The 17,750-nt window shown below is 51.3% G+C and overlaps 1 protein-coding gene across 1 annotated transcript; it reads right to left on the reverse strand.

The window, feature by feature from the left end:
• Padi6 (peptidyl arginine deiminase 6) lies at positions 1 to 14,937 on the reverse strand. Its single transcript, XM_036180193.1, has 16 exons — positions 14,846 to 14,937; positions 14,133 to 14,310; positions 13,524 to 13,596; positions 11,035 to 11,102; positions 10,264 to 10,372; positions 9,007 to 9,132; positions 6,997 to 7,178; positions 6,654 to 6,757; positions 5,324 to 5,435; positions 4,224 to 4,331; positions 3,873 to 4,027; positions 3,162 to 3,318; positions 2,955 to 3,078; positions 1,640 to 1,710; positions 779 to 940; positions 1 to 234 (listed from the first exon to the last, which is right to left on the reverse strand). Exons 1-16 carry the CDS (start codon positions 14,935 to 14,937, stop codon positions 1 to 3), a joined length of 2,055 nt encoding a protein of 684 aa, XP_036036086.1.
• Positions 14,938 to 17,750: the final 2,813 nt, after the last annotated feature.

A 17,750-nucleotide genomic window follows, 5' to 3' on the forward strand; every position in this document is an offset into this window, starting at 1 on the left:
CTAAGGGATCATCTTCCACCACTTGAACGCAAATGGCACCCGGTGGATAATAATGCAGGCACAGGTGTCTCCCATGTTGGTCAGGTAGCATTCAAAGTCATCAATGAAGGTGCACTTGAGGCCCAGGGGCTCCAGTAACTCACAGACTCTCTCTTCCAGGCAGCAGGTGCCCTTGATTAGGGGCCCAAAGGGCTTGGGGATCCCTAGATTCCTGCCCAACACAATCATCTGCAGCTGTTGAGACAATTAGAGCTAGGGTCAGGCAGGGTCAGAACCCTGAAAAGCTATCCCTGCCCATCCTTGGGGATGGAGTGCCGGGGGTGGGGGGTTGGCACATAGAATTAGATACAGGGAAAAACCACACATCACTCCTGTGTCCACATAGGTATCAATCAATCTCAGTAAGCAAAAATATTGATTTCAGTTTTCTAGTGCCTGTCAATGTTTCTCTGAAAAACACAAATTCTCCGACCAGCAGCTAACCTTGGTGGCTTACCATATCTTTGTCTCTGGCTTTGTCTGTGTACCCTATCCCTGCCAGCTTTGAGACCCAGGGGGCTCCAGTAATCTGCACACTTTCATGCTCAGCTTTGATCATCGATGCCCATCTTTGACCCATTCAGAGCAGCTTTGGTACTATGCACATGAACCTGGGGGCTACATCAGGCTCCCATTTCAGGCCACACCCATCTGGTACAATCCAGCACCCTGGCCTGCAAGGCACCAGCAGTGTGGGCCAAGCAGACTATTGGAACCAGGCATGCCCAGTAGCTCTCACCATGTCAGGGAAGTACGGCCTTGCAAAGAGTTTTGTGGTCTGTTGGTTGGAGGGGACATTGGTCAGCAGCTCCAAGCAGAAGAGCTGTGGGATGGCAATGATGTCTTTGTCCGACAGGCCCAGTTCCTTCTTCAGGAGGGTGCGGTTCAGGCTAATGCATTTCTGTACCAAAGGGAAGGCAGGGAGAGACAGCAGGGATATGAACATTATTATCAGGAAGGAGCTGAGCCCTGCTTGTTTCTACACAAATCCAGAAAAGACCTTGGAAAAAGAAAAGCTTCTATCTGGCTCACATCCTGTGAGCTAGGAGCCCTGGTGGGCCATGTGAGCCTTTCCTTACCACACAGTATAGTAGCCCTAAGATAAAGTGAATTCAGAGAAAAGGCTGGGGCGCAGGAGGGCCAGGGTCCCTCACTATCTTTGCTGAGTGGCCACTAGCAGAGGGCAGGGGTGGGGGAGGGGAGAGGAAGTACATGCGGAGTGGGGCAGGGACTCACAGAAGTCTTCAGGGCCTTCCCTCAGATCTAAGCAGCCACCCCTGCCTACTCAGCATACCTGCCTTGGACACTTCCATGATGACGCCAACACCCTTGGTATCCAGCTCCATCTTGAAATAGATCAAAGCACCTGCCCTAGACTCTCATCTGGTACCCACCCTAACAGGGCAAGTGGGCTCTCAGCTGCTTCTGCAGAGACCAGGGCACCAATGTACCATGGCCCTGGATGTTCTTAAGAGTAGTAAGGGCCCAGTGAACAGAGCACCCAGCTGCACCCCTGAAATCTATCTGGGGCTGGCAGCCGCCTCCACCCACAATAGGATCAGCACCTTCTTGGAGACAGTCTCCTATCTCAGGCCTTTACCTCCACATAATCATTCTGCTTTCGCAAGTTCTCATCAGCCAGGACTTGAGAGATGGTTCTGGACTCCCTCCCTATGGGAAGCAAAAAGGCCAGGCAGGGGGCAGATCAATGCCCAGTGTGACTCAGCCACTGGGGCATCCTTGAACCAGTGACTGTATTGTCAGTCTCAGGGACCACACCTGGGTCTAGTATCTTACATCTGGTGCTGGCCAAGATACACAACACCAGAAAACCCAGGCAGGATCTACCACCACTAGCCACTGTGGCTGGAGGGAAAGCAAGCTCAGAGTACTTTAGTGTGGTGATATCAGCCCCGACTCGGCTCAGCTGGACACCAACTCTGTACAGCTGTGCTGCGCTACCCTCTAAGTGTGTACCAGGAGCCTCAGCTGTGGTCAACAGCTTTAACTGATCCTCAGGTTCCAGCCCAGAAGTGATGCCACCTTTGCTTTCTAGTATGTATCCCATGACCTCTCACCCTGTGACAAGAAGGTGTTCTTGGACCCTATCATAGAATGTTGCTCAGGAGAGGGTTGGTACTCTGAATCTCTAACCCAGGTGGAGAGACCATCCTGACGCCCCCACCTTACTGGAGAAAGTCAGTCCTTTCATGTTCTCATGTTTAGGTCAGAAGGTGGCCTGGGACACACCTTTGCCGGTCCGGTCCCCCTGTGTTTCCTTAAGGGAGACCTGAAGTGTCAGGGCCACTAAAGCCTGTGGCCCCTCATGGACTCACACAGCATCACCAGCTGGGGGCAATGGAGCCACTTCACTGCAGCCCAGAACCTCAGGTCTGCCTGGATAGTAGGGTGCCCAACTCCTGGTGTGAAGTGTCCCAACAATGGCCATCCCACCACCTCTTAGGGTTTCCTGTGCCCTTTCTACTAAGGGTGGTAAATGAAGACTCTAGACCAGTGGTTCTCAACCTTCCTAATGCTGCTGTGCTCCTCTCTAATGTAATTCCTCATGTTGTGCTGACCCCCGACCACAAAATTATTTCATTGCTACTTCATAACTGTAATTTGGTTACCATTAGGAATCAAAGTATCTGATATGCAGGATATCTGACTGTGAAAGGGTTTTTCTACACCCGCCCCTCCAGGTCTTGACTCTCAAGTTGGGATCTGCTCAAGAAGGTACTAGGTGGCCAGGTGGTGATTGCTTACACTTTTAATCCCAGCACTCAGGAGGCAGAGACAGGTGGATCTGGAGTTTGAGGTCAGCCTGGTCTACAGAGTGAAGTTCCAGGACAGCCGGGGATACACAGAGAAACCATCTCAAACACAAGAGGCCCTAGGTGAAGAAGTCACTTTACCGTTAGAAATAAGCTGGTCTGGTCTGACCTCATCAAACAGGTTCGCGTCCCCGTATCCTTCCTTCTGCTTCTGTTCAAACAGCTCATAGCAGGCACTGGGGCTGGCCAGCAGGAGGCGGAAGCCCTGGGAAAGGAGACCAGAGTCACCTGCTGTGCTGGGCCTCTGGAGTCTCCAGCAGACGCACCCTCTCCAGCCCCAACACAAACCTTGCCCTCATCATATTTGTCATTTACGGGGACAAAACACATGAACTCATCCATGTGGCCGGTCATCAGCCAGTCTGAAAAGAGCTCCACAGGGGCCTGCACCTGCTGGGCACACACGAAGTCACGCAGGGCCTTGCTCATGTCCCGGCCCTCGGAGCTGGAAGAGGGAGAACAGCCTTTGAGATGCACTTGTCGCCAAGCCTGGGGACCTGGATTGGATCCCTGGGACCCACATAGAGAATTGATTCCTACAGGTTGCCCTGATCATGATGTGTGCTGTGGCACTCATCCACACACAGCTTAGAAAGGGGTGTGTTTGCAGTAGCCCTTACTGTGGCATAGCTCAAGTGCAAATCACATAATCCTAGTTGACTGAGCCCTGGACTACAGGATCACCTGGTTAAGATCGCCAACCCAAACCCATGTTTTGCATATATCTTGTTATTGGGCTACACTCAGGCTCCTCACAGGATGGTGCTTGTGAGGAACTCCTGCTTGCTGGGTAAGCACTCCAACTGTGCCACAACCTTAGAAAAAGCAAGCTTGGAGGCAGGGCTAACTCCAGTCTTACACAAACCAAAGGCTCAAGTACCCTTTGGTTTCAAAAAGAATGCAGAGCAGTGTGCTGAGGGGAACTGAGAATTTTTGCTACCAGACTAACAGCCTTTTTCCTTTAAGACAGCTCATCACCTGCCAACTGGTCTAGCTCACCTCGGGTAAAAGCTGCCACCAATGAGGACCCTGCCTAGCGGGTAATCTTTGCCTTGAGCCTTGACTGGTGGGGATACTATCAGGTTCCCGATGGAATCCAGGCTAGCCACTCTGTGGTCTTCGGTTTGGTGGGTCAGGTAGCCAACGCCAGGGCTCTAGGAGGAGACCCAGTGGGGAAGGGTGTTACATAGGAAGAACTGGATGTAGGTCTCATCTCACTCCTGACTGGCAGGAACATGCACATCTATCTCCCCTTCCCCAGAGGCCACCTGGGAACCCAGCCCCCATCATCCCGGCTCAACACCAGGCCTTAGAGGTTCACTCCAATCAGAACACAGCCCAGCCCCTCACCAGTGAGTATTTTATGGGGAACTCTTCTATATTGGAAACCCGAGGGGTGTCGAAAATCAAGGACACCGTCTTGTGAGGAGCCTGAGTGTAGCAGAAAGCCATTTCATCCTGGGGGAGACAAAGATGGTAGTTCATTTTCTTCATCAGCTATACTACTCCCTGGAAGCAGCCAGAGAGAAAAGCCTGGTCTGCTCCTGCTCAGCCCTCAAAACCTTCCCAGAGGCTTTGCCCAACACACCCCACCTTCCAGTTTAAGACTGAGAATTACTTACACACACACACACACACACACACACACACACACACACACACACACCATTGACAGGTCTTGTCAAGCTCTACTTACAAAGCAAGTCAATTGTTTCTGGTACCTACACGCAGTCACCAGGCTCTCTGCCCTGCCCTATGATACCTTCTAGCCAGGTGACCCCCAACCCCGAAGTTCCCTGCATCTCAGCTGAAGAGACTTCTTTTGGTGTGTAGATGGGGCAGGGTGTCTTGAGACAGCTTCTCGTGTAGCCTTTAAAGTTACTATGTAGCTGAGGGAGGGCTGGCTCTGAATTCTTGACTTTTCCCTCCCTTGTCTCCAAGTGCTGGGATTACAGGTATGCACCACCTCACACCCAGTTTTACAGGATGCAGCGCCCATTTTATGACTCCACTGAAGGTTTCCTCAAGCTACCTCAACGACTTGCTTAAGGGCTGTCCCGTCTGTCCCCTTCTCTTTCTCAGCACTGAGAGCTTGGGCCTAGCCGGAGGGTACCTGTCCTTACTCATCTCTAGCCCCTGCTGGGACAACAGCCTCTAGTAAGTGCTCAGATGTGCTTGCAACTGAAGGATTCTCCAGAAGCAAAGCCAAGTCAGCTCTGGCTCTGCCGTTAGGCCAGACACAAGCCCAGCTCCAACACCTGCAACCGAGGTCTCCAACTGACCTCGAAACATGCCTGGCATCTGGAAGAAGGGGGACTAGACTCTAGATTTTTCTTTGACAAGCCTTGGTGGTGTGCTGGCTCACTGTGTTCAGGTCATCTTGTGGCAGGTGTCGAGCCTCTCGGCCGTTCTTCCACGTCTAGAGCACCCCAGGTGGGGGTGGCAGTTACCTGGAGCCATTTACCCTGGCGGCTGGGGTCCTCGTAGACAGATGCCACCTGCACGTTGCTCTTCTCACTCAGCCTGATCACTGTGTCCACGAAGCCCTGCAGCTGCAGCGCCCTGCCGCAAGAGAGAAGCCCACCGTGATTTCCTCAAGGTCCTCACTACAGTTCATGTCCCAGGGGGAAGGCAAGGGAAGAGGGCCACATTCTGCCCGCAAGGTAAACGGAGCTGCTGTCCCCTACCTCAGTATAGGTCACTGGCTTGGACTTTTTCTGCCTAGGCTATGCTGGTAACTAGGGGCAGTCCAACCCTGTTCACACCTTTTGATCACCTGTGTACACACAGGCTCTTTATTATATCCTTGTATGGGCTCCTCTATCCAAACCATTGGATGATTGCCCCCCGAGAGGCCTGCCCCCCCCGAGAGGCCTGCCCCCCCCCAGAGGCCTGCCCCCCCCCCAGAGGCCTGCCCCCCCCCCAGAGGCCTGCCCCCCCCCAGAGGCCTGCCCCCCCCCCAGAGGCCTGCCCCCCCCCCCCAGAGGCCTGCCGGAAACTAGGCAGCTCAAGATAGCCAATGAGGTCATCTATCTGTGGGGCGTGGGGATGGGGGAACATCTGGACACCTGGTTTGTTTTTTGTTTGTTTTGTTTTGAGACAAGGTATTATTACAGTGCCCTGGAACTTGCTTTGCAGACCAGGTTGGCCCCAATCTCAGACTTGGCTTGCTTGCCTCCATCACCTGAGTGCTGGGGTTCAAAGTGTGCACCACACCACACTTGGAAAAACTTGGGATTTTAGTTTTCATAGAGACCACCACTTGTGGATCTACAGTGGACATCCTTTCCTTGGGCACAGAGTAACATTTGGAAGTGATGTCAAGACATCCAATTTAATAACTGGACTCTCAAGAGTTGGCGGTACCGGCAAGTCACAACCGGGAAGTGTTCTCACCAGGATTCTAGTCCAGTCCCAGACCCAGTGTTTATGTTGAAATCCTATGCAACTTTCCAAAGACCTTATTTCTTGGGTCTCCTGGCCAGCATGGGTGGAGGAAAGGATACTAGTGAGACGCCCTCCCTGGGGGGCCTCAGGAACTCTTACCTGCACAGGTAAAGCTCGAGGGGCATCTGGGTGCTAGGGGTGAAGATGACCCTCCCCGGGGGCCTCAGGAGCTCTTACCTGCACAGGTAAAGCTCGAGGGGCATCTGGGTGCTAGGGGTGAAGATGACCCTCCCCGGGGGCCTCAGGAGCTCTTACCTGCACAGGTAAAGCTCGAGGGGCATCTGGGTGCTAGGGGTGAAGATGACCCTCCCCGGGGGCCTCAGGAGCTCTTACCTGCACAGGTAAAGCTCGAGGGGCATCTGGGTGCTAGGGGTGAAGATATAAGGAGCAACCCGGAACATCACTGTGTCTTTGTACAGCGGCATCTCCGGGATCAACTGCAATGTAGGACAGGTCTCCATGGAGACCTGGCTCCATCTGTCCCCTTCTCCCTAGCACCCCCTGGGGGCTGCAGCTGTTCATCTTGACCCATCACTAGAGCCCACTACCTTCCACAGCTTTCTGGAACACCCCCTCCCCCAGCTGTACTGAGAGCCATACGTGGGTGTCCTGCCTAGCACCCATAACTCTCCTCCCTCCACCGAGCCCAGGGATCCTCGCTGACCCAGGGACATACTTGGTCAGGAGACTTTTCCACTAGGGAGACGGAGAAGGAAATCAGGCCTGTGAAGCTGGCAGATGGGAACTCCATGGCCTCTATGTAGAAGGTCTCTTTCCCTCGGTTCTCAAAGGGAGCCAGGACATGGGCAGGCTTGCCAGGTCCTATTACCAGTTCATAGGTGCCGGAGGCGGTACCTTCTAGGAAAGAGAAGAGGGTGACCGGCTGCTGGGGCTGACTAGTTGCTATCGGTGTTCCAGGTGGGCAAACATAGCAGGCTTGTGATCCATTCTCAGCATCAGAGCCGAGGGCTCGGAGATTGCCAGCACTGTTAAGAGTCACTTAATGCACCATACTGTATTTATTTACAAGTGCGTGCACATGCATGTAGAGACCAGAGGCTGACATAGGTGTCCTCAGTAACCTTATTTGAGACAAGGTCTCCTTCACTGAACCAGGACCTTATCAATTCAACCAAAGTGGCTGGTCAACAAGTCCCCAAGATTCTGCCATCCACCTCTCCCAGCTGTGGGGTTCCAGATGCAAGCCACACCTTACCCAGATGTGTGCTAGCATCTGAACTAATAATTCATGATTACAAGTGCTTTACTGACCAAAAGCATCTCCCAGTCTCAACACCAACATCCTTTTGAAGGCTTAGGACAAACATCAGGAGTCAGGACTCAGCTAGAGAGCCCATACTCAGTTGTCACTTTTAACGAGGTAGGGTGTTTACTTGAACTCACAAATCTGACCTTTGGGAAGAATTGTAGGAGTCCCTAAAGGTTGAGGCACTCAGCATGCAAAGATGTGCTTGACAACCCCACCAGGATGTTGGCCATCCACATAGTGGATGGTTGACCCCTCCAGAGACCTCTCGGAGGCACCTAGAGTGTGAGCCCTGCCACTGCTACCATGAAGCCAATTTCAGTCTTAGGTCAAGTAAATCACAGGAGAGACCCTGAAGGTGGTAGGTGGTTGGTCACATATCAGGTTGTCTTTACAGTAGCTAGACTCCAAATCAGCTGAGCTACCAAGCTTCTCGCTGGTGTCAACAACCTCCTGGGTCCTTCTTACCACTCCTAGAACCGTTAAACGTTATGGGAAGTCAAAGCCAGCACACACACGCACACACACACACACACACACACACACACACACACACCCCTGCTCCCACCCCAGGCCACTTGATCCCTTTCCCCAGGCCTTTGATCAACCTGGAGAGCAAACAGCACATGCCACTTGCCTCCTGGGGAGTGAGCAGGGGACAGGGTACCACATGGGTGCACCACTCCAGCTTCTGAGCCACTAGATTTCAAAGGTTTACTATAATGGAGTCTTGGGTTAAAGTGGTTCCAGACTAGAGATGGCTCAGTGGTTAAGAGCACTGGACACTCCTTCCAGAAGACCCAGGTTCGATTTCCAGCACTCACATTGCAGGCTCACAACCATCTAACTCCAGTTCCAGAGGATCTCACCCCATCTGTAATCCCCAGGCACACATAGTGCCTAGACATACACATAGGCAAGACACCCATACACAAATTTAAGTTTTGAAAGATAGACCCCTCCTAGCAGGAGTTACTTGGGGATATCATTTTTTTTTAAATTTATTTTTATTATGTATACAGCATGTATGCCTGCAGGCCAGAAGAGGGCACCAGATCTCATTACAGATGGTTGTGAGCAACCATGTGGCTGCTGGGAATTGAACTCAGGACCTCTGGAAGAGCAGTCAGTGCTCTTAGCCTCTGAGCCATCTCTCCAGCCCCCAGGGGATACCATTTATAAGGCATCCCATCAGTTCAAATGTATTTCTCCTTTTCCAGCTAAGAGAATCCTGAAGCTAGACACCATCATTCCCATATCTAGATGGATTGGCTAACCCATGGTAGTATATATAAATTAACTCTCTGGTAAAGGTGGCAGCCAGACAGTCCCTGTAACACAGATCTGGCCACACAGCCTGTGACCCGCAACTCTAGATTGTGGGCATCCTGTTAGAGGTGGAGTAGGGCTGGGACTTACTCTGGAGCCAGTAGACTTTTGCCTTGCTCGACTCTTCCTTGGAAGTGTGGAGGATCAGCCAGTAGTTCTTAAGGACAGTGTGGGGGCCCTCCACAGTCAGAGTCATTTGAGATAGGCTCTGTATTGCTAGACAAAGGATACACACAGGCTCAGGCCAGGCTCTGGGAGATCTTTCAGACAAAAGATCTCATGTAGTCCAGGCTGGCCAAACACAGCGATTCCCCTGCCTCAGCCTCCCAGGTGCTGGCATGACAGGTGTGAGCTATCATGTCTGGCTTTAAGACTTATCCAAGATCCTCTGGCTCCTGGGATGCTCCAAGGTCCCCAGCCTGAAGGCACCTCCTGTTCACTATAGAGAGGTTCCCACACCCCTTTCATGGGATTCAGAGTTCTTACCATCTTGTGAGGTCAGCATTTCATCTCTACCCCCAACTCCCATGGCAAAATGAGGCTCATCCATAGCCAGGAAGTAATGGGTTGTCTGATTAAGACTTTCTTAATGGGGACTGAGGATGTAGCTCAGCCAATAGAGTGCCTAGCATGCACAAACCCCAGGGGTGGTGTCCAATCCCTAGCACTATATGTAAATGGTGTGGTGAAACATTGGTAATTCTCTCAGGCGGTAGACACAAGATAATCAGAAGTTCAAGGCCAGCCTGGGCTACACGAGATCTTTGTCTGAAAACACATGCAGAGCACCTGCTACTCTTCCAGAGAATCTGGGTTTGGCTCCTAGCATCCATTTCAAGTGGCTTACAACCAATTGCAAATTCCAGTTCCAGGAGATCTGTTGTCCTCTGACTTCAAGGGCTCCAACACACACGGTGTATACAAACTCATGTAGACACACATGCAATGAATCAATTTTTTGAGATAAGGTTTCTGTGTGTAGCCTTGACTGTCCTGGAACTCACTCTAGACCAGGATGGTCTTGAACTCAGCTCTGCCTGCTTCACCTCCCAAGTACTGGGATTAAAGGAGTGCCACCATGCCTGGCTTATGAATTCTTTTAAAAGCTGTATACACATCTTTGTATGAAACCCTGTGGCCTCTCATACAGCTTCAAGGCGTAAAGCCCTTTGGTATGCCAATAATGTCACCCAGGGCCTTTGTACATTAGGCAAATGCTCTCCTATGGAGCAATACACTCCCAACCTATGAAAAGAGCCTTGATCATCCGATGAATCGGCTGTGACCTGCACGTGTGCTGAGGAATGGCCAGAGCTTGACAGAGGTGGGGACATCGAAAGGGTGTACCTTTGCACTTGTCCAGATCATTGGTCTGTTCAGACTCGCTTGTGTCTCCAGGATTACAGTTGACAAGCAGGATGGCTCCCCAGCCATTTGGGCCCCACACCCATCTTTTCTGCAAATGACAGGGACATTGAGGCAGGAAAGAGACAAGCAAACTCTCTGCTTCTCACATGCAGAGCTCTGTCCTCACAGTCCCTGGGGACCCAGGGAACAGAGTTTGAGGATGATGACCTATGGGAGAAGGCTACTGGGTGAGTGAAAGCTGAAAGCAGGTTTCAGGAATGCAGAGACAGAGGCATGCTACAAGAGATGTGTTTCCACTAGAGGTCCAGGGTTGGCCAAGCTAACTCTGCTATAACTGGCTATATAACCAGGCCAGTGCCTCTGGACACCTGCCTACTTTGATTTTGTTTTGAGAAAAGGTCTTGATATGTAAAGCCTATGATGGCATCAAACTCACCATTCTGCCTTTGACCATTCAGCCACATTTGGCTGTTTTGTTCTGAGACAGGATCTACTCTAGCCCAGGCTAGCTTGGAATTCCCAAGAATGGCCTTCAGTGCCTGATGTTTCTGCTTTACTTCGTGGATGCTAGAAGAGACATTCCCACCACACCTGGCTATTTTTCAGTAAGTCAGAAATCCATTTTATTGACCTTGACTTGTGTAAGCAATGAAACTTAAAGACACTCTGGAGGTCAGATAAAAATGGGCCTGAGGGTCAGAGATGGCTCCCTAAGGTCCTGCCTTGCTCCCTCTACCAGGCAAGCCTCACCTTAGCCTGCTTGTCACTTGGCATGTCCAACTGTCCATCTCGGTAGATGTCTGCTTCTAGGGAAACCTCTGAAAGGAAAGGGAGAGATCTCAGACACCTGCACTGCTAATGGGACCCAGACGCTCCAGTGGTCGGTCCTCACAGGGCAAGCCCAGCCTCTGATGCTGTTGGAAGCCTAACACAGTGTCTTAATGTCGAGAAGTTCAGCATCGTCAAAATTCATGCTGAGATCCACACAATGAGTCACACATTTTTTTTAAAAAAAAAAAGACAAACTACTCAGTTTTCTTGAGTGTGTGATTTTATATTGGAATGTATCCATAGCTATATTGGGCCACAAGTTGGACACTCCTGGTGAGCCAGTGTCCTCATAGGCATGTTGGTTCCTATGAATAAGTCAAGGAGGGGGCCATCTCCCCCCACCATCCACACTCCAGAACTCAGATGTAGACCCTGATATCTCAATCTTTCACCTTCTGTCCAAGCAATTCCAACAGGGAATCTACCTCCTTACCCTTCTAGAAAAATCTTTGAACTTGAAGACACACAAGGATCAACACAGAATTCCTCTGAAACTTAAGGGTCCAGGCTTCTGCCCAAAGCCTTCCTGGGGGACTACCTTCTTGGGGCACCCTACTGCCCACTCCTTCCCACTCAGCTTCCTTCAGCTTTACCTTAGTCTTGCTCCTAGATCTTGTGTGAAGTACCACTTGCCCCACCTGGAGGGTCAGGGCCATGAGCCTGGCCCTGGCTTGCTGCTGCACCCTCAGCAACCAACCAGTAGGCATGGTGTCCCGCTGCCCACAATGAGCCTGACTTGGGATACAGCAGTGTGTAAAGCCTGCCATTGGAGTTCAGTGTTTAAGTATACAGAGGTTGGCTGGAGAGGATAGTACACATGTTCATTGACAGCAACATGGGCCAGGGGATGCAGGGACTAGGGAATGGAGCCAGCTGTTTGTCCTTAAGGAGTCTTATAAATTAAGATCTCAAAGCCCTGAAAGAGGCAAAAGTTCTAACATCTGGAGTCAGAGGTACAGAAGGAATGGGAAATATGTACAAAGTGGTAAGTTCAAGGGTCAAAGAAGCCACCAGTGCCAAAAATAGAAGGGGCAAGAAAACCAGACCCGTGTCAGAGGTACGTCAGAGGGTAGCTGGGCTACTCATGGAGGCTCTGTGGCAGTCATGACATTTGATTTGATTCGGGTCCTACAGAAGCAGCTCAAAGCCTGGGAACCTGTCAGCCGAGGTCTTTCTGAAGATACACAACTCCAGTTGCGGGATGGACCCACAGAATGGCAAGATGCTAGGAATCCTACTGAAGACCTGGGCAAAAATTGAGTTTAAAAAAAAAAAAAAACCGTCTGGACAGAACAGGACTCCCTGCAGTCCAGCTACACTTAAAGTGTCTAAGATTTAGACTGACATGGAGTCCTGAAGGATGAAGGGCAACACCAAGGTGATGAGCCTGAACACCCAGAAGGCTGGGGCTATGTCTGCTGTGATGGGGGAAGCTGCCAACCCCGGAAGACAGATGCAGTGAAGAGCATGGCTGCTCATACAGAAGACCCAGTTTCAATTCCCAGCACCCACATGGAAGCTCACACCTGCCTGCCAACTCCATAGTTCAAGATGATCAAGCACCCTTCTGACCTCCAAGGACCGCGTCTACCATGTGACACACATGAACACATACACAGAATTTTCAAGAAGAGGCTTGGGGCAAGGTAGATAGAAATCAATTTAGGGGGCTGGAGAGCTGGCTCAGCTGTTAAGGGCTAGGCTCACAACCAGAAATCAGTTTAGGATCCATTAAGTTAGACACACAAGCTAGGCTGGGAAGGCAATACTCATGTACCCATGGGGCTGCCTGGGTAGAGACAGTGTTGGGAGTCTGTAGAAGAGTCACATGAGCCTTAAACACTTTGGTGGCCAGCTGGGGGTGAAGGGCTCTGCCAAAGGCCCTGGGAAAGATCAAGGAGGGATCTTGATAGGTTTCAGGTGACGTGTGTAGAGGAGGATGGCAGGTGTGTCTAATAGCACTGGGTCAAGGCAGAGCAGACCCAGTGGCCACCTGGTTTTTACAAAGCAGCTGGGAGATGGAGCTGAAGACATGGCTCACTAGGAGTTCCCAGCATGATCAGACATCGCAACCACCTGTAACTCCAGTCCAGGGGCACCTGATGCCCTCCCTCTGGCCTCACATGGAGAGTTAAGGCCTTCTTACTAAGTCGCTAAGGGTAGAAGATCCACAGTGAGGGGACATAGGCATTTGTGATCAGACCTGTCAGCAATGTGAGTGAGGAAGGAGGCAGATCCTGGTTGCCATCATCCTCAGGAAATTAAGGAAGGGAGGAGTGACTGAACCCCAAGGGAACCAATAGGAGGCATTTTATACATGAGGAGTCTCTCCCTAGCTTGGCACTGTCTGCCCTGCTCTCCAGAGAAGGGCTGGATGGGCTTCAGCTCCTAGAGGAAGCAAGACTCACCAACACCGGTGAGGTACAGCACAGCTGTGGCCGTGGGGACCTCTGTGTCAGGACAGTAGTAGGAGACCAGCACCTGTGGAGACAGTGGGGGCATCTGTCAAGGGTGGAGAGCCGGAGCCCAGCACCAGAGTGGTAGGTGGAGTCTAGGCATTTGACCTCGGCTCTGTGCTCCAGCCATCTAAGCTTCCAGCAGCCCACTGTGAGCTGGCCCGAGGGCCTCGACCGCCTAGGACTCCTAGAGTGTCTCACTGAAGTTGCTTATGCTGGCCTTGAACTTGTTCTGCAGCCCAGGTAGATCTCGCACTTTTGATCCTCCTTCCGGTTAACTGGGTTTAATAAGCACACACCATTAGGTCCAGTTTACAACCTTGGTTTCGGCCTACTCAAGGCACGGTGCTTACCCTAGTGAACCACCCGCCTCAGGAAACTGCCTGCCCTAGATACACAGGCAGGTTCCACCCACTCACCATCCCCCACTGCCTCTTGTTCCCTGCCCACGGACAGCTGCAGCTGGCCTATTGCCAATGAGCTTCAGCTAGGCTTGCAGGCTTCCACACTGGGATCACCTGGGTAGGTAAGGGTTAGTGCCCTCTCCCCTCCCTGGCTCACCTTGTCCTCGTCCACAGTGGGGCTGGGTGACACCATCCTCACCAGTGCCTCTGTGGGTTTGCCCATTGGTCGCCAGACCACGGCATCCTCCTTCCCAGTAATGACTGTGCTGGAGATGTGGATCAGGATCCTGGGGGAGCCACGGATGGTGAAGGACTGGCAGTTCTCGGGTGCACACCTGGTTTTGACAGACAGCACACATTAGAAGCACAGGGTCTCACTAGCCTAGGAGGCAGCAGGGTTCAAGGACAGCTCTCCAATCCTATCCATCTTATGGGGTTGAGGAAGTGGCCTGCTGGTCAGTGGAGTTTGGGGGGCCCTACTGTCTTCAGCTTCCCTCACCACCCCTACCCTGCGAGCTCCATTCTTGATGATTCCCTGCCCCAACCTCACCCTCCCACCAACACTTCACAAGTAATCGAATCTTCATTTTATATACAGGCCCTGGCTCCCATGCACCGAGCAAGCAAATGCAAGAACCACAAGGAAACCATCCCCTCACCTACTCCTCACAACTGCATCAAAGCTAAGGGGGCTCTTAGGAGCAAGAAGCAGAGGAAAGCTGTAAGGTAGTCTCCTGCAGTGGGACTGGAAGGCCCCCGTAGACCAAACCAGATTCCTGGAGGCCAGCCAGTTCAGCTGATTCCTGGGCACAGGGCCTCTACTCAGACCATGCCTTGCAGGTACCCCCTTTAGACGCCCCTAAGCCTTACCCACTGATGTCCAATGTGATTTCCATGCCCAGCACACAAATGGCATGGGTGGGGCTGTCCAGGGACAGGCTGAGAGTACTCTGGAAAGACATGGCAAGGCTTCCACGCCAGTCACTCTTGGGTGCAGCCCTTACCTACCAAAGTAACTGTAGAGCTCTCATGCCCCGCTTGCCTCCCTCTTTAGTAGGGAAAGAAATGCCCCAGCCCGCCCCCTTGTTAAGGGTTCATGACCTCAATCCCACCCAGGTGTGCCTGCTTTTCTCCCTGGTAGCTGTGGGAGGTGCACAGGAATGGGGAAGGGAGAGGGGAATGACCAGGGCCCTTTCAGTCAGTATCAATGGTTATCAGCTGCTGCCTGTAGACCTGCAGCCCTGGGGAATCAGAGGCTAATCACTTGGAGCTCTGGCCTTCCACTGGGAGCAAGGGAGCATTCTGGGAAGTCCGAACCTGCATGGTCCAAGACATTAGCAGACTCTGCTAGAGCTGCCAGGGTGAAGGTCTCCAGAGGACATAAGGGGCTATGGTCAGGGTGCTACATCTCAAGATTAAGGTCTTGGTTCTAGGACAGTGGTTCTCAACTTGTGGGTTTCAACCCCTCTGAGGTCGCATATTAGATATCCTACATATCAGATATTGACACTACAGTTGATCACAGTAGCAAAATTAGTTTTGAAGTAGCAAGGAAATAATGTTATGCTTGGGGGTCTCCACAATATGAGAATTGTATTAAAAAGTCACAGCATTAGCAAGGTTGAGAATTATTGCTCTAGGATGTATGCTACTTGGCAACTGATGGAGAGGAGTTTGGCAAAGTGCTAAGATCACTGTTGGGAAGCTGGTTAGCTCTTCAAATCCCTGGTCCTGGCAGACAACCTGCAGCCTTTTCCCTGGTGATGAAGGTGAGCCAGTGGCTTACAGCTGTGTCTCCTGCTAGCACAGGAGTGAGGTGCGGGTGGGATGGGGGTGGCCAGCACCAGCTGGTGCATGGGGTAAACCCATGGAACCTTGCTTACAGCTGTTGTTCATCTAGGTCCACAAAACAAAAAGGAAAATTTATAATTATTGTATATTTCAAAATTGCTGAAACAGGGTCAACATTTTCACACCCTACAATAAGTTGCTGACGGGTACATCGATGAGTTTCATGGTCTCTTTTAGTAATGCATACCTAGGTCAAATGACTAAACCACATCTGGTGGTTCCTGCCTGTCCATTGGCTCAGCACTCAGACTGAGGCAGGAGGAGTCCTGTGAGTTTAAGACCAGCCCGGGTTACAGAACGAGACCCTGGTTTGTTTCCTTCCTTCCTTCCTCCCTCCCTCCCTCCCTCCCTCCCTCCCTCCCTCCCTTCCTTCCTTCTTTCTTTCTTCTTCTTCTTCTTCTTTTTTTTTTTTTTTTTTGTTTATTCAGCTTTGAAGCCTGTCCTGGAACTCACTAGGCTGGCCTTGAACTCACAGAGATCTTCCTACCTCTGCTTCCCAAGAAGCACAAAATAACATATTGCATTTCATAGTATACACATTTGTTGTTAGGAGGAAAAAAAGACCCAACAGAGGTAGGCCAGCCTTTGCTTATGGAGTAAGTTCAAGGCTAGATTAGGCAATTCAGTAACAGTGTGTCAAAGTTTTTAAAAAGGGGGTGGGTGGGAGTGTAGCTCCTTGATGGAGAATTTATCTACCTCCAGGCCTTAGGCTCAGTTCCCATCATGCCTATACTAAAAGCTGAACATAGTGGCTCATATCTGCAGTCCCAGAACTTGGCAGACTGAGGCAGAGGAGCAAGAGTAGGACACCAGCCTGGTCTAATTAAGGGGATTCCATACAGGAGCTTCTCCAGCTTGTTTCCCAGAAGATCTTGGTGCAGGGCAGAGCTTAGAGGGTGCCATCTCCATTCCCTTCTCCATTTTACCTGCCTACGAGAGAAGGAATGATGGCACCAGCTGGCTTTGGAGGTGCACACCTATAATCTGTGCACTCGAAAGGCTGGGGCAGAAAGATGGCTACGCGTTTGAGGGTAGTCTTGGCTACAAAGGGAGTGTCTGGTAGGTTAGGGCTACTAGCAAGACCCTGGCTCCAAAAAAGCAAATAAAGCCCATGACAGCAAAGGCAGGAACCGGAAGCTAGCAGTCAGTAGGAGATCCCCTGGGGGACCTTTGGAAGGTGAGGGGGACCGCTTAGTCCTAACCCTGTGAAACTGCTGTGGTCTCAGTCCTCAAGAACTATGTGGGGGGTGGAGTTCCTTCCTGGGTTTTAAGAACATCTGGTTTATGGCGTTTATCACTTCTGTCTCAGACACTCCCAGGCAGTCTCTGAGGAAGGGAGGGGGACAAAGGGATTTAACAAAGGTTAAAGAAAAGTCAGAGCTAGTTAGGTGGCTCAGTAGGTAAAGACACTTGCCACCAAGCCTGGTGTGTGGAGTTTGATGTGCAGAACACCATGGTGGAAAGAAGAAACTCAGTGTTTCCGACAGTCCTCACATGCACACTGTGGTACACACACACACACACACACACACACACACACACACACACACACACACTGGGATATGGCAGCCACACTTCTAAGCCCAGCACCTGAGGCAGAGGCAGGAATATTTCTGAGTTCGAGGCCAGCCTGGTCCAATAGCCAGTTCTGGGTGAGCCAGGGCTACATAGAGAGCCCCTGTGTCAAAGAGGAGGGAGGGAAGGGAAGAAAGAAGAAAGAGGAACGACACATAGCTTATCTAAGGAAGAAGTCCTTTGTCCAGGGGTGTACACCACACTGAGAGGGTTAGCATCCCAAGAATGAGGTGCTAGAGGCAAGTATTTCCTGGAAAAACCAGGAGGTGAAAGGACATTATTTGATTGGTTTGCAATGGCAAAAGCCCCGAGTCACAGTTTTAGCTTTACAGCTTATGATTGGCTGGGG

Source organism: Onychomys torridus, chromosome 2, assembly GCF_903995425.1.
Source record: "Onychomys torridus chromosome 2, mOncTor1.1, whole genome shotgun sequence".
Lineage (NCBI taxonomy): Eukaryota > Metazoa > Chordata > Mammalia > Rodentia > Cricetidae > Onychomys > Onychomys torridus.

Bases quoted from the DNA above. Each gene is read 5' to 3' on its own strand.
- Padi6 (XM_036180193.1), bottom strand. From the start codon at position 14,937: ATGTCTTTCCAGAGTACTCTCAGCCTGTCCCTGGACAGCCCCACCCAT. The intron at 5,436-6,653 runs GTAAGAGCTCCT...CTCTTGCGGCAG, and splicing joins CTCGAGCTTTACCTGTGCAG to GGCGCTGCAGCTGCAGGGCT. The intron at 4,332-5,323 runs GTAACTGCCACC...TGTCTCCCCCAG, and splicing joins GCCAGGGTAAATGGCTCCAG to GATGAAATGGCTTTCTGCTA.